The 24,753-nt window shown below is 40.4% G+C and overlaps 1 protein-coding gene and 1 non-coding gene across 2 annotated transcripts in view; one reads left to right on the forward strand and one right to left on the reverse strand.

Annotated features, from left to right (window-relative positions):
* Nucleotides 1-1,185: 1,185 nt before the first annotated feature.
* Nucleotides 1,186-24,753, forward strand: part of SKAP1 (src kinase associated phosphoprotein 1) — a 305,931-nt gene continuing 282,363 nt past the window's right edge. Inside the window, exon 1 of the mRNA XM_019981906.2 lies at nt 1,186-1,693. Within this exon, the coding sequence (XP_019837465.1) occupies nt 1,645-1,693 (49 nt within the window). The 5' untranslated portion in view covers nt 1,186-1,644. The remainder of the gene's footprint in view (nt 1,694-24,753) is intronic.
* On the reverse strand, nt 19,674-19,780 carry LOC139177796 (U6 spliceosomal RNA). The gene has a single exon (XR_011562265.1). It is a non-coding gene; the product is annotated as a U6 spliceosomal RNA (small nuclear RNA).

The raw sequence follows: 24,753 nt of genomic DNA on the forward strand, positions 1-24,753 counted from the left end.
TTACTGCAACTGGTAGGTGAGTCAGGTGACCGTGAAACCAAGGCATCATTCCTCTTCAGGTTGCAGCACTTAGATGTAGGCTCAAAGCCGCTGGACCCTTTAAAGGATCAAGCCCCAAACTTGAAACTATCTCTGGAGGGAAAGCTATGCCTGGAGGCAGGAACTGCTTCCAGGAGTCCTCTGGACAGTTTCTCCTTGCCCCCCATCCCCACATCCACGGTTCTGTCATTATTTCCCCCGAGGTTACTGTAAAAGCCACTTCACCCATCTTCTCTGTTTCCTTTCTCTTACTACTCCCAATCCTTTCCACGTATTCTAGTGTACATACAATCTGATAACAGAAACTCTATTTTTTACAAAGGAGGAAACTGATAGAGGTGAAGTGAGAAGTGCAGGGGCTCAGGTTAGCTCACTCCCCGTCTCAAAATTTGTCTGTGGCTCTCAGTGTCCACTCAAATGAGTTCAGAATCCTCACCCTTTCAAGTTCCTTCACAGTAGAACTTCAGTTTTTCTTGACAACTGTAATTTCCCTACACCAGTCAGAAGCTGTCCTTAAGCAGGAGAAGGCTTTTCCATCTTTGTTCACTCTGGTCCTTCCACCTGCCCCCTTGCCCCTTCAAAGTGTGGTGTCTTCAGAGCCATCTCATATGCCACATGCACCACTAAACCTCACACACATTTTCCCTCCTTTTCTATATTCATCTCCCTCCTTGTATCACCCATGGCACGTTATACTTTTTTCATGATACTTGCCCTATACTTAAAAAAAAAAAAAAAAAAGAAACAAACTTAAGATAACTGTGGATTCACAGAAGTTGTGATAAATAATCCAGAGTGGTCCTGTTTCCCCAGGTAACATTGTGCAATATCACAGGATATCACAGCTAGGACACCTGACACCTACATACTCTGAATGAGAAGGAAGCCCACTTTTGTTATCTTGTCCTTTACTTTCCTGCCTTTTAAACTCTTACAGGGAAAGGGCTGGATGCTCCTCTCCTTTAGCTTTCTCTCTGGGTTACCGCTTCTTTTTCCTCTCATCCTTTTAGCCTTAGGGAAGGAAGGGATACTTTGCCTCCCTGTTTCCAGTGCAGCGGGACTGCTTTGATTCTCCCTGAAGTTGGTGACTTGAGATTATTTATTGGGACTTATGATCATTCCCTCCAACAGCCCTGGTTTGCCTGACCAACGGTTCTGCCCTGGTTTTCCGGGCTTGGATTCGCGAACTGGGCCGGGAATGACTGCGGCCCGGCTTGGCGGGGACTGACCCTGTCCTCGGATTCCGCCTCCTCGCGCCTCATTTCGGCCCCACGGTGGCTTCTCCACCTGCCGGCGAGGCCTGCGGTCCGGAGCTTAGAATGGGGAGCTCCCGGGGGCGAGGTGCCTGGAGTCGCGTCGCGTCTTTGTTTTGACAGGGAATGGGGGCCGCGGGGCGGGCACCTCCTCCCTGGGGCGCGGGAGCAGGGGCGCGGGCCCCGCTCACAGGTGTCGCCGCCGCCCAGGCGCCCCGCCCGCCGCGCGCCGCTTCCTGAGCGCGCCCCGCCCTGCGGCTCGGCCCCGCGGCGCCGGCGACTGAGGGCCAGGTGCCGCCGCAGCCGCCCGCCCGCCAGTCCGCCCGTCCGGCCCTCTCCCGCCGCCCGCCACATGCAGGCCGCCGCCGCCCTCCCCGAGGAGATCCGTTGGCTCCTGGAAGGTAACGCCCCGCTGGCCCGGGCGCCGCCGAGCCCGCCGGGAGTCGCACGTGCCGAGCCGGCAGCAGCCGAGACGCCAGCGGCTCCCCGGCCTTCCCCGTCGGCTCCCTCCCGCCTTGTAGAAGCTCGAGGCTGCTGCCGGAGCCCTGACTCTGCAGAGCCAGCTGTTCACCCCTCGCTCAGGGGTCCCTTTCACTCCTAGTAACACATTTTCTTGTTCCACGAGGCGTTTCCACCTCCCACTTAGCCTCCCGGCTTCTCAGCAAGTTCTGGCCGGGTTCAAGGTCCCCGGGCCGCCGTAGCTGGCCTTCAACCTGTCCCTTTCTCTTCAGGACGCCCTGCGTCTGTGGGTTACGCGCTGGCCCCTCTCTAGCCCTGACTCTGTCCCTTCACAGGGAACCCTAACCTTCGCTCTTAGAGCTCCCCACGGTCTCACGGGGCTGTTAGGGCTCATGGGCTCCTGTGGGCCAAGGCCTGGACATCCAGACCTCAGGCCCCCTTCACCCGCCCGCAGACTCCCTCTTGCCCCTGGGCGGCCGGATCCCAGTGTTACATCTCCTGCCTTTCTAGAAGTGCCCCACTGTGGTGTGTTCACCCTCAAACCATGGAGCCCATCAGTCCTTGTAAGAGTTAAGGCCATACTCACTAACAACACATCCCGCTGTAACACTCCAGAGACACTTTTTGCTAATGGGCAAGATCTGCTTGCCTCCCACTTTTCCTGGTGAAAAGGTATTAATAATTTGCTTTTCCTGTAACCGACCTTCCTGGAAGGATGGGGACCTGGAATCTGTGTTTGCATAAGGGTCCCAGGAGGAAACTGCTCAGAATTAAGCCTTTTGGCATCGAGGTGACGTTTTTGACACATACTTAACAGATGGCCTGTTTTCGGCAGGTCATACTTTTGGCAAGCAGTATTTTTTTTTCTCTTCAGTTTCTCTCAGTTTAATTGGTTTTATATCTCCATTACCATGTTATCTTGGTATAAATGCCTCCTAATCAAATATTTGGCAAGTCTTTTCAGTCTGTTTGTAGTGCTGTTTCCATTCTGGGTTGCTTCCATAAAAGCTGTCAACTACGTATTTCTTATGAGGTGAAGTTTCCAAAATTTATTTTGCTTGCTACCTGAGTAAATCTAAATTTTCAGAATAGAAAAGTATTTGTGGGGTAAAAGAGCATCATCTGGATGTCTAGAAGGAATCCAGCCTTTCCGTCTGCTGTTGGCTCAATAATTCCAAATATAAAGAGAGTCTGTACTGTGGTTTCCAGGAGAGAAGGAACTGTGGCAAAAAGTTTCATTCTGCCTTGCAGTTGAAGATATAAACAGATTCTTTTTATTGATATCTGTCATTTGTTGAGAGGAAACCTGTTTTACAAACTAGTTGAACTATACTTACATTTTGTTTACAGCCTTGATAGAAAATTCCTTTTTATTTTCAGAGGCTTACAATGACATCCACTCCTTCAGCATTTTTGATGTGCAGTTCTTTATTGTTCAAAACTGACACTTTGGTAAACAACTCATTTCTGCACCTGCCACCTTCCTTTAGTTTAGATTATTTTCTTGTTAGCTGACTGTTTTTAATTGAAGTCTTCAGATCTCCTCCTAAAGCAGAACCTTTGTTTGCTGACAAGTAGAGCAGAGTATGAATGGAGATTAATTGCATGTCACATACTTCTGTATCAAACTTGCTGTGTCTTAACAATCTCTCTTGGTGCTCAGGTCTTTGGAATATATAGAACAATCCAAGATTAAATTCTAAGGAGCTATGTTGGTTAATGTATTACTTTAAAGCCCCCTTTTTTTAAAGTGTGTAATTAGAGCCTGAATCTGAAGTAGAGAAAAAAATGTGAACGTGGAATTCAACCAATAATTCTATTGAAAAATGTTTGAAGAATATACTTTTGAAAGGTTTGTGTAATCATAGCAACATATTGGTTGTAGGTTTTGTTTTTTATGGAACACGCTCTCTGTTGTAGACCAACAGAATTATTCACTGTACTACAAACAGTTTGTAAATATTAGAAACCCGTAATGGCTACCAATTTATCATCTGTTGCTGTTTGTCTTCCCCCACCCACCCCCACACACACTTTTTAAGGTTAACTGCTGACAATGAGAAAATACGTAGGTCCTGATCTCTATATTGTTACTCAGTGGAGGGAGTCGTAGGGTGAGAGTGCTGCCACAGGCTGTGGGGGTGGAGTTCCCACAATGAATTACTACTTTCATAAACCAAGGCATAAGCATTTGCACAGTGATTTAGTGCTGGCCATCACAGCCGTAACTTTAGCATTTATTTATTTATAACTACAAGAGCATAAATGACAGGGGCGTTTTTTGACATAATGGGTGTGCTTTGAAAAATAAGAAATGCAAAGCATTATGAAAGGTTTATGCCGGATTTTGCATAATGAAGGGAACAGAAATGCTGAAGGTCTAACACTAATTTTGTTTAAGGATAAAATTTTAAACATTTGACCAAGAAACTCCACTCCTAGGAATCTGTGTTAATGAAAGTAAAGAACATGAAGTATATATTTTTGTTTGTTTGTTTTAGTGGCTAAGTTGTGTTCAACTCTATGGACCGTATAGCTCCTCAGGCTCCAGAATACTGGAGTGGCTTGCCATTTCCTTCTCCAGGGGATCTTCCTGACTCAGGGATCAAACCTGCTTCTCCTGCATTGGCAGGTGGAGTCTGAGTCACCTGGGAAGCCCGTAGTATATGTACCAGGATGCATAGTAAGTGCCCATGAGTTGGGAGAAGTCAGGCGATGATATCTTGTGGAATCATCCATCTTACTGAATATTTTGTAACCATTAAAAAGGGTGAGGTGGATCTTTATATATTGGCTTAGGAAGTGTTGATAACGTATTTTTGAGACTAAAAAGCAAGATGCACAACAGTATAAATAACATACCATTTTTGTTTGAAAACAACCCCCCCCCCAAAAAAATACCCCATATTTGATATATATTTGTGTAAGCCTAAGAAGGAGTAAGAAAGAATACACACCAAGCTCCCAAATTGGTTCTCTAGGGAGGGGAAAGAGAAGGTTGGGGAGAGAGGTTATTACTTTTATTTCATACATCTTCATTTTGTTTGAACCATGACAATGACCATGCATTACTTTTGTAATCAGGATAAAACAACCAGTAAGACTATTTAAAAGGAAAAGGAACAAAGGACAAATAGAAGCTTGGAGAGGTCAGAGTTCCAAAGGACCATGAACCAGTATTGTGATTATGCTTTTTTGTTTTTAGTACTAGAGATGTGTGGAAGGTGGGGATTCCCCCCACCCCCTTTTTTAATGCTATCTTGGGTTTTGGGCAAATATTAAAGCAGTGAGAGATTTCTAGAGTAACTCAGGAACCATCTTCCTCAGATTCTGTCAGGTTCTCATATAGAAATAGTAACTAGTCTATTTCAGCAAATAAGTACCTTATAGATAAGTAAAGTGAAGGACATTTACTGCCTTATTGAAAGAGGAAGAAATATTCAGGTCTATTTTCAAATAATCAGGCTTCAGGAGTAGAAGTTATCATTTTGTTTTTGCACTGTGATAACCACACTGAAAACAAAAACAATGGCGTGCTGACAGTTTGCATAGTCTTTGTTTCACAGATACAAACGTAATCAGTTCTTCCTTGTCTTTCTCGTATCACTTTTGAAGTCAGCAGCACAAGAGGCAGGTGTAAAGGAAATAGAATAAATATTTCTTTGGTTCATAATTTGTCCTGTGTGATGGAATGGAGCTTACTGAGTTTAATAGGTAATAAGTATCTACAAGGTACCTAAATCCTGCTCAAACATGGATTAGAGCCAAAATAACATCCACAATTCAGCTGCATTTAGTAGCAATTGTTGCATTAATGCTGATTTTGACATGCCTATAGTTACTTGTTTTAAACTTCCTTGGAAAGAAGTCATTAATCATTTCATTCCAGGTTGTTCTCCAGTTTTGTATTGGTCGATGTAGCCAACCGTAAAATCTTTTTCAATATAGTAAAATTCCAACTCTGTGGAACTCACAGGAGTGAGTTGTGCTGGATAGCTGAAGATGTTCTCTTTAAACATTATTTTTATTATAAACATTGGTGATCAAATTTTTTCTCAGATTCTATAGAAACTTCTCACACTTCCTCAACCAAACAGTCTGCATTCAAGAGGACCTCCTCTGAATACTTTAACTCGGAGTTGTTACGGTGAATATCAATTATCATACTTTATAGAGATACATTAAGTTATTTAGAGACTTTTTTTTGCCGTAATTGCCACTGGACTGCTTTGTGAATGTCTGTGTCTGTTTTATACTTTAATTTTTATCATTGTTTCCTACAGTTAGACCAGGCCTATCACTTTGTACTGTTCTCAGTGTATCTGTATCCCCAATGCTCTAGAAACATTAGATAATTAAGTTCGTTGGAATTAAGTTATGTGTAAAAGAAAATACGAAGGTCTGTCTTGATGAACACGGTACCCAAACTTTAGGTCCGTACTTTGTGACTTATACATTGGCTGCTCACAGTCTTTTTTGCTTAATTTCTTAATACTGGGTTGTCTTCTGGATAAATGGCGGTACTGTTTGGCTAAATTCTGAAACGTATGTGACCATACTTCTATTTCTTTCTTTTTTTTTAACTAATTTTTTTTTGGCTGTGTGAGCCCTTCATTTGTGATGCTCAGGCTCTCTAGCTGTGGGGCACAGGCTTAGTTGTCCTGCTGCACGTGGGATCTTAGTTCCCTAGCCACGGATTGAACCCACATCCCCTGTATTGGAAGGCAGATTCTTAACCCCTGAACCACCAGAGAAGTCCCTTATTTCTTTTTTATGCTAAATTTTTTGGTTATAAAAATAGTATTGCTCACGTAGAAGATTTAGAAAACAGTCACCCATAGTCAACAACTGTTAAATTTCCATGCATATTTTTCAGTTTTTATTATTTGTACAGACTTTATTTTTTTTAATATGAAAAGATGTTTTATTATTATTTTACTATATAACATATTAGTGAATACACCCAATTGTATCTTCTCAAAAGGCAAATGAGATCCAGGGTAACATTCCTCTTTGATTCCTGAAAACATTAATATCATCTGTCTTTTGGAGGATTCAGTGTCCTACGACGTCTGTGATACTGTCCACGAGGATACCAATGGTGCTTAGTAGTAAAGAACATTTTACTGAGTTGTTCTATCATGGGTCCTTGCTCTAAGTGTTCGCTTTTTTCTTCTAATCTGGTTTTCAGTACTAGATCATGTGTTTCTTCATTTTTATGCACTGGATCTGGCTGAGGGATAGGCAATTATAGTCATCTGGGCTGCTACTCACCGCGAACCCGCCATCTTTTGTACAGACTTTAAAAGTTGGGACATATTGTGTGTATAGTTTTGTATACTGATTTTTCCACTTACTGTTTTTCACTTGCTATGGTCACCTGAGCATCTTCTTAGATCACTCACGTTCTTTTTTTTTTTCCTTTTGAGTGATTTTAAAGTTATACATCCTGGTTTTATTTCAGATAGTTTTACCCTTATAGCTAAAAAAAAAACAAACAAAATGAACCATGTCCCTTTGATTAGCAATGTTAAGAATGAAACAGTATCTTCTACTCTTTCCTCCAATGTGAAATGTGACATGGCTTATATAATCTGAGATTTTAGATTCAGAATTATTAATGTTTTTATTGTGTATATTAGGTTATAAGAATTCTTTTGATATTTGCATAATATTTAAAACCATAGCTATAATGATATTTTGGATAGTTTATATTTAATGAAATATAATGATATTTTTGTTTAACTTGTTTATTGCATACTTTTTGTACCATGGCTTTTTCATTCTTGAGCTCTTTATCTCTTAGATATTTAGACTTTGCTGGACGGGTAACCATGGCCACATGTAGCTATTTAAATTATCTAAAATTAAATAAAACCAAAGCAAATCTGTTCCTCAATTATGCTAGCTACATGTCAGCTACTCAGTAGCCACAGAGGCTGCTGTATTGGATAGTACAGAAAGCCCTAGTAGATGACGATTGCGACTGTGATGCTGAGTGGATTTTTCAGGAAGGGGTTTGATACTACACTTGCTGAGTGCCTCTGAGTTTGAGTATGTGTCTATCTAGTTTCATATAAACTTAGCTGTGGGAATGAGGTTCTAGGATCCATTCCTTTCCCTTCCTCTCAACTTAACCTCTCAAAGTTTTACCCGTATCTCCTGGTCTTCAATTTTGTGGAGGAGAAGTCTGATGCCAGCCTGATATATTTATTTTATAACCCATCCCTCCCACTGCCTGCCTGCATGTTTATAGGATATTTTTCTTTGCTCTCAAAAATGTCACTGGATAAATTCAAAGTTAGACTTTTTGATTATTTTTGCCTGGTATGTAGTGAACCCTTTTGATCTATAGTCTTAAGGTCTTTAACATGAGAAAGTTTTTTCTATTGTCAGTGCTTTTATTCTGTTACACTAGGGTTTATATTGTAAATATATTGGGCCCCGATTTATTCTCTGTGTTTCATCTCTTTTATTGTCTCATCTGTCACTGATTTGATTGTAGTTTTAAATTCAGCATTTATTTATTTAAAAAAAATTTCCATGTGTTCTTTCCACACCATTCATTGTTTTGTTTTCATTACATCTGTAAATCTGGCTTATAGACATAATGACATTTTGGATGTTGTTGGAAATATGAATAGAAAAATTTTAAACATTTCTGTTCTTTAATAATAAGGCTACTTCAGAGGAGACATTTTCTGTAGTTCTTCAAGATATTTTTCTTTTTGAAGGTTAATATTTTCTCATAGATCCTGTATATTTTCTTTGTGGTAAGTTTTGTTGTTTGGTTCAGTTTCTCAGTCATGTCTGACTCTGTGCGACCCCATGGACTGCAGCATGCCAGGCTTTCCTGTCCTTCACCATCTCCTGCAGTTTGCTCAGACTCATGCCCATTGAATTGGTGATGCCATCCAACCATCTTGTCGTCTGTCGTCCCCTTGTCCTCTTGCCTTCACTCTTTCCTAGCATCAGGGTCTTTTCCAGTGAGTCAGCTGTTCTGATCAGGTGGCCAAAGGATTGGAGCTTCAGCTTCAGCATCAGTCCTTCCAATAAATATTCAAGGTTGATTTCCTTTTAGGATTGACTGGTTTGATCTCCTTGCTGACAAAGGGACTCTCAAGAGTCTTCTCCAGCACCACAGTCAGAAAGCATCTATTCAGTGCTCACCATCTGAGCCATCAGGGAAGCCCATGCCAACTCTTCAGTTCAGTTCAGTTCAGTTCCTCAGTCGTGTCCGACTCTTTGCAACCCCATGAGTCGCAGCATGCCAGGCCTCCCTGTCCGTCACCAACTCCTGGAGTTCACTCAGACTCATGTCCATTGAGTCAGTGATGCCATCCAGCCATCTCATCCTCTGTTGCCCCCTTCTCCTCCTGCCCTCAATCCCTCCCAGCATCTGAGTCTTTTCCAATGAGTCAGCTCTTCGCATAAGGTGGCCAAAGTACTGGAGTTTCAGCTTTAGCATCATTCCTTCCAAAGAAATCCCAGGGCCGATCTCCTTCAGAATGGACTGGTTGGATCTCCTTGCAGTCCAAGGGACTCTCAAGAGTCTTCTCCAACACCACAGTTCAAAAGCATCAATTCTTCAGTGCTCAGCCTTCTTCACAGTCCAACTCTCACATCCATACGTGACCACAGGAAAAACCATAGCCTTGACTAGACGGACGTTTGTTGGCAAAGTAACGTCTCTGCTTTACAATATGCTATCTAGGTTGGTCATAACTTTCCTTCCAAGGAGTAAGTGTCTTTTAATTTCATGTCAACTCTTAACTGTATGCAAACTCTTAGTTGCAGCATGTGGGATCTAGTTCCCTGATTAGGGATCGAATGCATTGGGAGCACAGTCTTAGCCACTGGACCACGAGAGAAGTTCCTATCTCATTGAATTTATGAGAAATAAAGGACTAAATATTTGAAAAGAAGTTAGAATAATATCTAGAATGTATTATACACCATATGTTTGGTAAATAAAATTTTAAAAAAAGTTTTTTTCTTTGAGGAAGTCCTGTTGATCTCTCTTCCTGCAACTGCTTCACCACAGGAAAACTTATAGGCCTTTTGCTTGGGTCAGTGGGTCATCCTTGCTCCTCCAAATTAGAGGAGGTTTGTAGGGGTTCTTTCAGGATGTTCTTCATTTCCTTCCTTAGATCAGAACTTTTTGGAGGAAGGAAAGAGGAAGTTAGCTTCCTTGCTAACTTAAGAAAGACATGTGTTCCTTACCTTGTTACATAGAATGCTTTGTACGCATGTGTGTTTCTGTAAATAGTATTTTTGCATTATTTCTCAGTTAAAAAAAAGGTTCAGTCTTTCCCTTCTCCCTTTCTATTTTAATAAACAGAATTTTTTTAATTGGTAGAAATATTTTAGTTTCATTATGGGTATGTCCTAGATGTTAGCTGGGCTGCCCAGGCCTTTTGAACTCTGCTGTGTGTGTTTAGTCGCTCAGTCGTGTCCAACTCTTGTGACCTCATAGACTGAGGCCTGCCAGGCTCCTCTGTCCATGGTATTCTCCAAGCAAGAATACTGGAGTGGGTTTTCATTTCTGTCTCCAGGAGATCTTCCCGACCCAGGGATTGAACGCAGGTCTCCTGCACAGAAGTCAGACTCTTTACCGACTGAGCTATGAGGGAGTTCAGAACTCTAGGCAAGATCTATTCCTCATTGTGGGAACCCAAATATCTCCTCAAAATCTGAAGAATTCTCAAGGGGTGTGCATTCTCAAGGTTACCTTTCCTTCCAGGTTCCCCTGCTTCCATGGTTCCCAAATGGGGTGGTTTTGTCCCTCAGGGGGCATTTGGCAACACTTGGAGACATTTTTGTTGTTGTCACAACTAGGGAAGGTGCTATTGGTAGCTAATGGGTAGAGGCCAGTGATGCTGTTCAACTTCCTACAATGCATTGGACAGCTCTACAGCAAAGAATTATCAAGCCCCAAATGTCAGTAGGGCCAGGGTTGAGAAACTGTGGCCGTGACATATATCCTTGTCTTCAATTTCCACAAAGTCCTGTCCACATGAAGTCCCTGTGAGTGTCAAAAACATCACTGCAGAGTCAGGGGGTACAGGGAGAGGGAGGAAGGGTTTCCATGGCAGTTATGCAAAAGATTTCATATTGAATATTAGGCATTCCTGTTCCTGAACTCCCTTTTGCCAATCCAGTCATGAGACAATGCCCTCTGGCCTTTCACCTGATGTAGTTCTCAGCCTTATGCTTTCTCACTGGCACTTTCTCCCTGTATCCTGTCTGGAGCAAAACAAACAAAAAAAAGGTTTTTTTCTCTTGCCACACAGAAAGGTGGTTTCACTGTCTGTTTATTGGTTTAGGCTCCCACTAACACCCACACACAGAAAGAAACAGGTTACTTTGCCAAACAATGGTGATTCTCTTCCTAAGAGGAATTCTAATGCTGTTAAGAGAATAACGTTTTTAACTCATTATATAAGTGTAATACTTAAACAATTTTTAATCACTTTAAATATAGGAAAAATAAGATAAATTTCAAGTTCTACCATCATCGGAGAATCTTAACATATTGACATAACTATAATAGATCTAATTTTTCACATTATGAACCATTACACTGTACAGAAATCCTATAATTTCTGCTACATTTATTCATATTTATTTCCCCTGTGTTTCCAAGTTCACTGCTTGCTTTTTCTGGTTTACCAGTGCTGCATTATAGGTTAGGTGATTCTAACAGATGGCTTTTCAGGTTTGGAGTCTTTGAGTTCCACTGTTTAATTTTACTATCCAGTTTTTACATGGAAGATAGGACAGATGTAGGCTCAGAAACAGAGTGGTCTTAGTATCCAGAGAGCAAGCTTTCCTGAAAGCTTATGGCTTTGATAAAATTATTTATGAATTACTTAAATTTCATCTAGGATCTCCGTCTAACATTGTTGATATTCTAATATTAGTATGTTATGGGGGAAATAAAATTTGTATTCACATAATAGGAGCTTTGCTAAGATGTATCCAATGGCACATATTTATACATACACCAATGTGATAGTTAAGTTGGAATTAATTAAGGTACTGTATATTATAAATCAAATATGAGAAGTGTCCTGGGAACTTAGAAAGTTATAGACAATCTCTCTTTACTGCATTGTAATAAATTTCCTTAAAATCACCCTCCCTTTAAAATAAATTTTCCTTTTTGATAGCACTTTGTGTGAGCCTCTTCATCCATTGATCCCTCCCTCTTCTTTTCTTCCTTCCCAGTACTTTATTAAGATGTGATTAATGTATATAAAATGCACTAGCGTTAAGTGTTACAACTGAATGACTTTCATATATGTATACACCTGTGTGACTACAACTCACATCAAGACATAAACACTTCCATCTCCCAATAAAGTTCCTTTCCAGTTCTGGAATTTCATAAATCAGTATGATCTCTTTTGTGTCTGTCCTCAATATAATATTTTTGAGATTCATCCATGTTGTTCTGTGTATCATTTATCTATCCTTTTGCTAAGTAGTAATCCATTGTGTGAGTATTCCGTTGTTTGCTTATTCATTTTTCTTCTGATGAACAATTGAATTGTTCAGTTTTGGGTTACTATGATTATAGCTGCTATGAGAATTCTTGTATAACTTTTTTTGTAACATAAACACTCATTTCTCCTGAATAAAGATCTAGGATGGAATTACTGGGTCTTATGGAATGCTGCTGCTGCTAAGTCGCTTCAGTCGTGTCCAATTCTGTGCGACCCCATAGACGGCAGCCCACCAGGCTCCCCCGTCCCTGAGGTTCTCCAGGCAAGAACACTGGAGTGGGTTGCCATTTCCTTCTCCAGTCTTATGGTATAAATACATTTAATTTTATTGGAAACCAGTTTCCCAAAGTGATTATAACCTCTTTTACACTCCCACCAACAGTATATGAGAATTACAGTTACTCCATTTCCTCACAAACTCTTGATGTTGTATTCTTTATTTTTAGGTATTCTGGTAGGTGTTATGGTCCATATATTTTTTAATTACAAAAATAACTTATGAATACATTTTTACTGTAGAATATTTGTACAACATAAAAGAATATAGATTACTTGACCTAGCCACAGCAATCAGAAAAGAAAAGAAAAAATAGGTGTCCAAATTGGAAGGGAAGAGGCAAAATTGTCATTATATGCATATGAGATGATATTATATATAGAAGATCCTAAAGACTCCACACTAAAACTATTGGAATAATAAATGAATTCAGCAAGGTTGCGGGTTACAAGATTAATATACAGAAATCTTTTGCATTTCTTTATACTAACAATGAACTATGAGAAAGTGAAGAACAATTGCATTTAATACTGTGTCCAGGGACTTCCCTGGTGGTGCAGTGGGTAGGAATCTGCCTGCCAGTGCAGAGGACACGAGTTCAATCCCTGGTTCAGGAAGATTCCACATGAGCACCTAAGCCCATGCTCTGTAACTTCTGAGCCCACACCCTAGAGCCTGTGAGCCACAACTTCTAAAGCCCATGCATTCCAGGGCCCATGAGCTGCAAATACTGAGCCTGTGTGCTCTAACTACTGAGGCCTCTGTGTCCTAGAGCCACACACTGCCGCTGCTGAGCCTGCGTGCTGCAACCACTGAAGCCCGCATACCTGGAGCCTATGCTCTACAACAGGAGAGGCCACCACAATGAGAAGCAACTAGAGAAAGCCCATGCACAGCAATGCAGACCCGGTGCAACCAAAAAAAATTTTTAATCAATTAAAAAAATTGTGTACAAAAAATACCTAATAAACCTAATCAAGGAGGCGAAAGACCTATGTGCTAAGAACTATACCACATGGGTAAAGGAAATTGAAAATGATTCAAAGAAATGGAAAGACATCCCATGACCTTTGATTGGAAGAATTAGTATTGTTAAAATGGCCATGCTACCCAAAGCAACATACAGATTCAGTGCAATCCCTGTCAAACTATCCATGACATTTTTCACACAATTAGAACAAATAATCCAAATGTATATGGAATCATAAAAGACCCAGAATTTCCACAGCAATCCTGAGGAAAAAGAACAAAGCTGGAGGCATAAACCTTCCCAAACTTCAGACAATACTTAAAGCTACAGTAATTAAAACAGTGTGGTCTTGGCACAAAAACAGACATATAGATCAATGGAACAGAATAGAGAGCCCAGAAATAAACACATACTACTTATGGTCAATTAATCTTTAACTAATGAGGCAAGACTATACATTGGAGAAAAGACAATCTCTTCAGCAAGTGGTGTTGGGAAAGCTGGCAGCCTCATGTAAATCAATAAAGTTAGAATACTCCCTCACATACACACACACACAAACTCAAAATGGCTTAAAGACTTAAATATAAGGCATGACATCATAGGACTCCTAGGAGAGAGTATAGGCAAAACATTTTCTGCAACTGCTGAGCCTGTGTGCTGCAACCACTGAACCAACTGAAGCTTCAGTGGTTGCAGCACACAGGCTCAGCAGTTGCATGAGCCTGCAATTGCAGCAATGTTTTCTTAGTTCAGTCTCCCAAAGCAATAGAAATAAAAGCAAAAACAAATGGGTCCTAATCAAACTTAGCATTTGCACAGCAAAGGAAACCATAAACAAAACAAAAAGACAGCCTATAGACTGGGAGAAAATATTTGCAAATTATGTGATCAACAAGGACTTAATTTCCAAAATATACAAACAGCTCATACAACTCAATGTCAAAAAAACAAACAACCCAATTGAAAAATGGGCAGAAGAACTAAACAGGCATTTCTCCAAAGACATCCAGATGGCCAAGAGGCACATGAAATGATGGTCAATATTGCTAATTATTGTTGTTGTTGTTTAGTCTCTAAGTTGTGTCCAACTCTTTGCGACCCCATGGACTGTAGCCCACCAGGGTCCTCTGTCCATGGGATTTCCCAGGCAAGAATAAACTGGAGTGGGTTGCCATTTCCTTCTCCACGGGATCTTCCCAATCCAGGGATCAAACCTGTGTCTCCTGCATTGGCAAGTGTATTGTTTACTGCTGAGCCACCAGGAAAGCCCGCTAATTATTAGAGAAATGCAAATCAAAACTACAGTGAGCTATCACCTCACAGCAGTTAGAATGTCTATCACTAAAAAGTCTACAATAAATACAGGAGAGAGTGTGGAAAAAAGGGAACCTTCCTACATTGTAGGTGGGAAGGTAAATTGGTGTGGTCACTGTGGGAAACAATACAGAGGCTCCTTAAGAAACTAAAAATAGAACTGCCATATGATCCAGCAGTCCCATTCCGAGGCATATATCTAGATAAGACGAAAGCTCTGATTTGAGAAGATATACACAAGTTCCAGAAAAACATCTATTTCTGCTTTATTGACTATGCCAGAGCCTTTGTGTGGATCACAGTAAACTGTGGAAAATTCTGAAAGAGATGGGAATACCAGACCACCTGACCTGCCTCTTGAGAAACCTGTATGCAGGTCAGGAAGCAAAGGTTAGAACTGGCCACGGAACAGACTGGTTCCAAACAGGAAAAGGAGTACATCAAGGCTGTCTATTGTCACCCTGGTTATTTAACATATGCAGAGTACATCATGAGAAACGCTGGGCTGGAAGAAGCACAAGCTAGAATCAAGATTGCCGGGAGAAATATCAATAACCTCAGATATGCAGATGACACCACCCTTATGGCAGAAAGTGAAGAGGAACTCAAAAGCCTCGTGATGAAAGTGAAAGAGGAGAAAGTGAAAAAGTTGGCTTAAAGCTCAACATTCAGAAAACGAAGATCGTGGCATCTGGTTCCATCACTTCATGGAAAATAGATGGGGAAACAGTGGAAACAGTGTCAGACTTTATTTTTTGGGGCTCCAAAATCACTGCAGATGGTGACTGCAGCCATGAAATTTAAAGATGCTTACTCCTTGGAAGAAAAGTTATGACCAACCTAGATAGCGTATTGAAAAGCAGAGACATTACTTTGCCAACAAAGATCCGTCTAGTCAAGGCTATGGTTTTTCCTGTGGTCATGTATGGATGCGAGAGTTGGGCTGTGAAGAAAGCTGAGCACCGAAGAATTGATGCTTTTTAACCGTGGTGTTGGAGAAGACTCTTGAGAGTCCCTTGGACTGTAAGGAGATCCAACCAGTCCATTCTAAAGGATATCAGCCCTGGGTGCTCTTTGGAAGGACTGATGCTAAAGCTGAAACTCCAGTACTTTGGCCACCTCACGTGAAGAGTTGACTCATTGGAAAAGACTGATGCTGGGAGGGATTGAGGGCAGGAGGAGAAGGGGACGACAGAGGATGAGATGGCTGGATGGCATCACCGACTCGATGGACGTGAGTCTGAGTGAACTCCAGGAGATGGTGATGGACAGGGAGGCCTGGCGTGCTGTGATTCATGGGGTTGCAAAGAGTCGGACACGACTGAGCGACTGAACTGAACTGATACAACCCAGTGTTCATAGCAGCACAATTTATAATAGCCAAGAGATAGAAGCAACTAAACTGTCCACTGACAGTTGAATGGATAAAGAAGATGTGATATGTATATATATCACATTACTCAGCCATAAAAATAATGAAATAGGGACTTCCCTGGTGGTCCAGTGGCTAAGACTCTGAGCTCCCAATGCAGGGGACCCAAATTCAATCCCTGGTCGGGGAACAAGATCTCACATGCTGCAACTAAGACCTGGTGCAGCCAAATAAATAAATATTTTAAAATAATAAAATATTGCCATTTGCAGCAACATGAATGGACTTAGAGATTATTGTACTAAGTAAGTCGGAGAAAGACAACTATTATATGATAACACTTATGCATGAAATCTAAAAATAATACAAATGGACTTACTTACAAAACAGAAACAGACTCACAAACAAACTTAAGGTTACCAAAGGAGAAGGCAGGGAGGGCTAAATTAGGAGTATGGGGTTAGCAGATATGCACCACTATATATGAAATAGATAAACAACAAAGATTTACTCTGTAGCACAGGGAACTATATTCAATATCTTGCAGTAACCTATATTGGAAAAGAATCTGTAAAAGAGAATATATATGTGTATCTGAGTTACTTTGCTATATACTTGAAGCTAACACAATACTGTAAATCAACTATAGTTCAATGAAAAACAGAAAAAAAGAAATTGGTTTTTTAACATCACACCATTGTAAGCTTTCCCATATAAATCTATGTATATATTCATATATATATTCATTTTAAACTATTGTACAGTGTTTCAAATTTAATTATTCCCCTATTAAAGGATGTTTAGATTGTTTACAATTTTTTAAATATTTCCATAGTGCTGTAGAGAACATATCTGCATCTTTGCCTATATATGCAAATATTTCTGTAGGATAGATTCAGTGAAGATTGCAGAAGTGTTAATTCAGATTTGCAGACTGGTCAGTAGTTAAAACTTAATCTATAGTACTATCTGTGTTTTAGTTTCCAGTTTTTGTTTTCTCTATGCTATATGTGTATAGTTATTGTCATTTTTTTCACCTTCAGGAGGTAGAGGAATTAAAAATATAAACACCACACATTTCTTGGGTCATGGGGCAGAAACAATCAGCAGGTGAAGCAAACCACAGGAGAACATGTTGACATTTTCTCTATTGTATGCTGACAACTTCCTGCAAGCTAAAACAAAGCTGGTCGGTATGATTTTAGTGTTGCCAACAAGTTTTACCTCTTAACAAAAAGCAAAATATATGCCTTAAAGGATTACAATTGATTGCCAGATGAAAAATTTAATGCAAGGTTTAAAACAAGTTTTAAGCACAGTAAAAGTCGTTTCCTCCCCCCTTACTATGATAATTTTATTTAATTGGTGTGAAAATAAGCAAGACAAGATTCAATGAAGGCTTCCATCGTGTGTGCATACATGCTCAGTTATGTCTGACTCTCTCTGACCCCATGGATTGTAGCCGGCTAGGCTCCTCTGTCCATGGGATTATCCTGGCAAGAATACTGGAGTGGGTTGCCACTTCCTCCTCCAGGGGATCTTCCTCACCCAGGGATCTAACCCATGTCTCCTGTGGCTCATGCATTGATAGGCAGATTCTTTACCACTGAGCCACTTGGGAAGCCCTCCATCATTAAAGTAGGAAAATTAAACACTGAAGTTTCAGAAGTTTGATTTTACTGAGATATTTAAGTTACTGCAGAAATACTAATGATCCGATACCTTCAGTATATTTGTGACAAGGAATCAGTAATGATTATTTTTTGTTTGTTTCTATCAGAAGCTGTCAATGAGACTTTGTAGAAGTTGGATCAGTAACCAGGGTGCTTCTGTAAAATAGCAATATGTTACTAAAGGGAAAGTTGTGACACTTAATTAAATAGAATGCCCAAATATCTGGAATGAAATGTGATCTTCTGTTATTTCCAAGGTAGAGATTGTTTTGATTTGGCAGGCATGATTTGTTAGGCATGGCCAAGTGCGTGGCCATAGTCTGTTACTGGAAAGGCTGTCTTACTGTTAGCAGCTCACTCAGGGAAGTCCTGAGGATGATGCAGATCTGTACTCCCTACCTATGGGACATCAGTTCAAACAAAGGACTCCTGGGATGGGTTCCTGAGAGGAGTCCCTCCTCTCCTTGATCCCCTTTCTCTTCTCCACAATCCCAACATTTTCTATATGCCTCCTTTCCAGATAAGTTTCCATCTTCATCCTCAATGGCACCCCACTCCAGTACTTTGCCTGGAAAATCCCATGGATGGAGGAGCCTGGTGGGCTGCAGTCCATGGGGTTGCTAAGAGTCAGACACAACTGATCGACTTCACTTTCACTTTTCACTTTCACTTTTCACTTTCATGCATTGGAGAAGGAAATGGCAACTCACTCCAGTGTTCTTGCCTGGAGAATCCCAGGGACGGGGGAACCTGGTGGCTGCTGTCTATGGGGTTGCATAGAGTCGGACACGACTGAAGTGACTTAGCAGCAGCAGCTTCATCCTCAAAGGGTCACATCTCATCTTTAAGGCTTTAACTCCTTCAAAGTGTTCAGAGTTAAGTATCTATAAGATAAATTAAGCATTTTAATTAGAAAAGATGTAGGTATCCTTGAAAATTAAAAGGAGTCTGAAGTAGCATCCTGCCCCTAGATTTTGTGTTTTTTGTTTTTTTTTTTAAATAGTGAGTAGATTGTTTTCTAACATTTACTTAGGTGTTTTCTTTATTAATACTTTTTTTCCCCACGTGGGAAAAAGAACCATGTTCTCTAAGTTGATTCCCAGGCCATCCCATTTTTAAACACTATTTCGTGGATCATAAAATTATGTATTTCTCTGATAAGACTGTTCAGGGCATTAGTGCTAATGCCGGACAAGAAAGGACAATGGTTCTCATAGATCAGGATTAGAAGCTATGTATAATTTTTTATTATATATTTTGGAAATTGATCTCAAAAACTTACATGTTCACCCAGTAAAGGTTGTTTATTCAAATTTTATTTTGTTTTATTTTTTTATTTTTAAATTAATTGGAGGCTAATTACTTTACAATATTGTAGTGGTTTTTGCCAAACATCGACATGAATCAGCCACCGGTGCACATGTGTTCCCCATCCTGAACCCCCCTCCCCCCTCCCTCCCCATCCCATCCCCCGGGGTCATCCCAGTGCACCAGCCCTGAGCACCCTGTCTCATGCATCGAACCTGGACTGGCGATCCTCTTCACATATGATAATATACATGTTTCAATGCTACCCTCTCAAATCATCCCACCCTCACCTTCTCCCACAGAGTCCAAAAGACTGTTCTTTACATCTGTGTCTCTTTTGCTGTCTCGCATATAGGGTCATCGTTACCATCTTTCTAAATTCCATATATATGCATTAGTATACTATATGGGAGTTTTTCTTTCTGACTTACTTCACTCTGTATAATAGGCTCCAGTTTCATCCACCTCATTAGAACTGATTCAAATGCATTCTTTTTAAAAATATGGAACGCTTCACAAATTTGCATGTCATCCTTGCACAGGGGCCATGCTAATCTTTTCTGTATCTTTCCAATTTTAGTATATGTGCTGCCGAAGCGAGCACTGTTTATTGAAATTTTAAACTTAATTGTATGTCATGTATTTAAAAAAAAAAAAAAAACCCTTTTGTATTTTACCTAGAGGAGAATTGTTGTTGTTTAATCGCTAAGTCGTGTCTGGCTCTTTTGCGACCCCATGGACTGTAACCCACCAGGCTCCTCTGTCCATGGGATTTCCCAAGCAAGAATACTGGCGTAGGGTTGTCATTTCCTTCTCCAGGGGTGTCTTCCAGATGCAGGGATTGAACCTGTGTCTCTTCCATTGGCAGGCGGATTCTTTACCACTGAGCCACCAGGGAAGCTCCCTAGAGGAGAATTCTGAAGCATATTTTTATGGGGAATGATCGTCCAATTTGAGACTCTAGAAACCCTTTCAGTCCTGAAGCCTGGGCCATTCCCCCTTCTGTTGGCTTCCTCTTTGTTAGTGGGAGCGCTCCTTTAATCCCCTGTTCCCTAACTCCAAGCTCTGATGGTGGCGTTGTGACTGGGGAATGACTCCAATGGTCAGGACTGGGAAGGGTATGAGGAGCTGGGTGAGAGCTAGGTTGGAGTTCCCAGGATTAAGGAAGAGCCTATTGAATAAGCCAGAATGAGAAAGGGAATGGGCTTCACCTAGAAAGGAGGTGAGAGCCAGTGAAGGGACCCAGAGAGAAAGGAGAACAGAATTTCCTCTCATCTCCTACTCTTTCTCTCCTGTCTCTTTACCTCTGACCTCCTCTCCCATTGAGAATGTGGCTACCAACAGGCTTGGAGGTGCTATGATAAGACAGGAGGCTGAGGGTGGGGTAAGGAGAGATGACTGAAGTCAGCAGAAGGTTATTGAAGTTAAAATAACTGTCAAAGCAGCAGCAGTGAGAAAACAGATATTTCTGTGATTGTGCCCAGCCAGCCAGGACAACCATTCACGTTTAAAGAACATTTGCAAGTACTTGGGTTTTTTGTTTTGTTTTGTTTTGAACTAATGAGAGGGCTGAAATACTGCCCAGCATTAAACTTAATAGAATTAGTTTTGAGTCATTTCACCCTGTGCCAACAAAAATCTCAAATATTTTCTTGGGTGTAATGCAAGTATAGACAGAAATTTATGGTATCCTTCTTTTCAGAAATGTGAGTTCTGCTTTAGTAGTTCAAATACTTTAGCAAAATATCCCCTCTAGGAACACTTTGATTGGTTTTTGGTTGGTGGAGTTGTTTTCAGCAGCATTTGGTCATTCATCCTGCCTTCAAATTAGAAGGCTGATTGAAGTGAACTTTTGAATTTTAGAAACAATATATCAAAAAAATTTTTCTAACTATTAAAGAATGCCAACTTAAATATTTTGTTCTTTCTGTGTGTTAGGAGCAGTACTTAGAAAATAGATGGAGGCAACCTTTATTTTTTAGTAGTTTGAAAAATGTGACCCTTAAGATGTCATTCTCCTCTAAGTAAACGAAATATCCCCTTGTAGCCTCATAAAATGGACAAGGTGAGAGGCTTGGGAGAATGTCAAAGACTTTCACCAGTCTACAGAACCTAGAGATCTTGGGTGCATCCTGTCAAATCAGAATCTTTTCAGCTGGCCTTAGACCCTGCAGTGGTTTCTCCCAGGGATCTGATGATTATATCGTGTCTACAAGTTCCCGCATACCCTCCCTTCCCTTGTCCTTCAGTTTTCATTTCCTATTTTCCTTTCCTACTCTGGTTTGATGAAATAGACATTCATAAGCCGCCTGGAAGCTGAAGAAATCTATGTTTTAGGGAAGCTGTGAATTATAATAGGAAGATGCATATTTGTCAGAGCTGTGTTTATCTTTTTAATATGGGACTTTAAATCATTAGTCTAGGCTTCCCTTGTGGCTCAGACTGTAAAGCATCTGCCTACAATGCAGGAGACCCGGGTTCGATCCCTTGGTTGGGAAGTTTCCCTGGAGAAGGAAATGGCAGCCCACTCCAGTATTCTTGCCTGGAAAATCCCATGGATGGAGGAGCCTGGTAGGCTATAGTCCATGGGGTCGCAAAGAGTCGGACACGACTGAGCGACTTCACTTACTTACTTACTTACTTAAATCATTATAGATTACTTTTAGTACAAAATGCTGTATATTGCTACAAACTTGCCTTCCAGAATAATCTTTCATCACTGTTGCTCTTACCCCTAACCTTTGTGTTGTTGCTTCCAAGTTAGAATTCTTTCAGTTTCTCCAGCTGAACTAAGATCTGTCACCTTAGGACCTGTGCACACGGTGTTTCCATGCTGGTGCCATTCTTTTCCTCATTCTACCAGCTCCTCCCCACCCCCAACATACATACTCGACCTGCTGATCTTGGGGTTTCAGATGAAAGGTTAGGTCTCTGGGAGATCTCCCTAACTTACTTCCCTCTAGACTAGGCGCATCTACTATGGGTGTGTGCCTCCCTCACTTTTCTTATTATAACTCGTATCACAGTTTATTCTAATTGTCTACTTAAGTCTTTATTCTTTGGTAGACTGTAAACTTTTAGTTTGGATCTGTCTTGTTCACATTTTCAGTATACAGCATATAATAAGTGCTCAATGACAATATTTATGGTACATTTCTGATTTTGTCTTTTCTCCTTGGTGTGAGGACATTTATACCAGTGTGGTAGTGCTCACTCATTAGTCATAGATCTTGTACCATCGGGTATTATGTGCGGTGAGGGATGTGATGTCAGAGGCACCTCTGGAATGTTGTCACTCAGTGGTGGTTTTCACTCTGGGCTTTGTAGTTACAGATGCCTAAGGCATTCTGATTTGATAAGACATGATATTTATATTAGAAGAGTTTTTATTTGCACAAGGCTGATTGCTTAATAGAAAACCCACCTAGAGAGAATGGTGAACTTGGTTAAAATACAGGAGGTGGAAATCTCTTTCTTATTCAGTGGTGAGCAGTGCATTTCTGAGCAGCCTTACTGAGGCACCTTCAGGTCATAATCACTGTAAGTAACATCATCTTCTAAATTGAAAGGCAAATGTATTATATGTTGGTCTGTAGTTTTCTTTCCTTAGTATTTTTTAAGATATTTTCCTTAATATCTTTAAGTTTTGATATCAGGGTTATTCTGGCTTATAAAATGAATTGGGAAGTGTGTAAAATACTAGATGCATAATCCCTCCTATAGCTCTTGCTTTTGACTTATTTACATTTTATTATAAATTTGTTCATCTAGTGAGTTGTGGGAGTATTTTTAGATCAGGTTAAAAAAAAAGATGAGACAGGTGGAAGAGGTTGTCTTTGTGCCATGTTATTCCTCTGAGTAGATGACACTTGCAGATGAAGGAACAAGTACTTAAATAAACACATGGCCCTCTAAAGTGTTTTGCAATGAAGCCTGCAAAAAAGTAATTTTAAAGTGAAACTTAACAAGTAAAGTCATAATAAAATATCAAAGTATCAAATATCCCCCAATGAGTTGGGGGATAATTAGATCCTGTTGATTCCCTTTTAACAATTTTAGTATATACAAATATAGTTAAATGGGATATTTTACTTATAAGAATTTAGTAAGGCAAGTAGAAGTTCAAAATAATATATACACACATACATATATATTTAACATCTATAGGCACAAAGTATACATTACAACCATCTATCTCCCATAGGATCTTTATTCCGCAGAATCATTATTCCACAGGATCTTTATTCTGCCTGGGTGTCCTCCTTTACTGTTCCCAGCTGTGAATCAGTACAACCTACTACTGCTGAGTGAAATGAAGAGGAGGGTGAAAAATTAAAGTCAGTCTAAGCTAAGAGTGATATTACACTATGCTTGCATAGTAATTTTAATTTTACTTTTTTCATATGTAAAACACATATTTTAGAACATGTAGAAGAGTATGAAGAAGACGATAAAATGGCTTGTAATTCCACTACCTAGAGATGACCATTGTTGATATTTTGGTGTCTTATCACAGTACCTGATTGACCTGTGCTGCTGCTGCTGCTGCTGCTAAGTCGCTTCAGTCATGTCGGACTCTGTGCCACCCCATAGACAGCAACCCACCAGCCTCCCCCGTCCCTGGGATTCTCTAGGCAAGAACACTGGAGTGGGTTGCCATTTCCTTCTCCATGATTGACCTGTAGGAAGGACTCAATTTAGACTGGGTTAATGACTGAATTAAGCCAAGGACCTCCCCCTTTTTTTTGGGTAAAATGTCAAGATTATATCGTATATTAAAAATTAATAGACTAGTTTTTAGAATAGTTTTAGATTTACAGGAAAGATTGAACAGGTAGTACAGAGAATTCTCCTTTTCCCGTCCCCCTCCCCCCAATTGCCTCCATTATTAGCTAACTTTCACATTAGTATGATACATTTGTTACAGTTAATGAACCAGTACTGATGTGTTATTGACTAAAGTCTGCAGTTTATTCAGTCCTGTCAGACTCTTTGTGACCCCGTGGACCATACAGTCCATGGAATTCTCCAGGCCAGAATACTGGAGTGAGTAGCTTATCCCTTCTCCAGTGGATCTTCCCGACCCAGGAATCGAACTGGGGTCTCCTGCACCGCAGGCAGATTCTTCACCAGCTGAGCTACCAGGGAAGCCCCTCCTCCCCCTTTCTTTGGGTAAAATGTCAAGATTATATCATATACCACTTCTTAAAAATTAATAGACTAGTTTTTAGAATAATTTTAGATTTACAGAAAAGATTGAGCAGGTAGTGCAGAGAATTGTTCTATTCCCTGTCCCTCCAATTTCCTCCATTATTAATTAACTTTCACATTAGTATGAACCATTTGTTACAATTAATGAACTATTTGTTACAATTAATGAACCTATACTGATGTGTTATTGATGGAAAATCTGTAGTTTATTCCATTTCCCTTAGTTTTTACCTAATGTCCTTTTTCTTTTCCAGGATCCTCTTCAGGATATCTCATTTAATTTAGTTCTTTAGAACTCCTCTGCAACTGTTTCTCAAACTTTCCTTGTTTTTGATGATCTTGAGAGTTTTGAGGAGTACTGGTCAA

This window comes from Bos indicus, chromosome 19 (assembly GCF_029378745.1).
Source record: "Bos indicus isolate NIAB-ARS_2022 breed Sahiwal x Tharparkar chromosome 19, NIAB-ARS_B.indTharparkar_mat_pri_1.0, whole genome shotgun sequence".
Taxonomy (NCBI): domain Eukaryota; kingdom Metazoa; phylum Chordata; class Mammalia; order Artiodactyla; family Bovidae; genus Bos; species Bos indicus.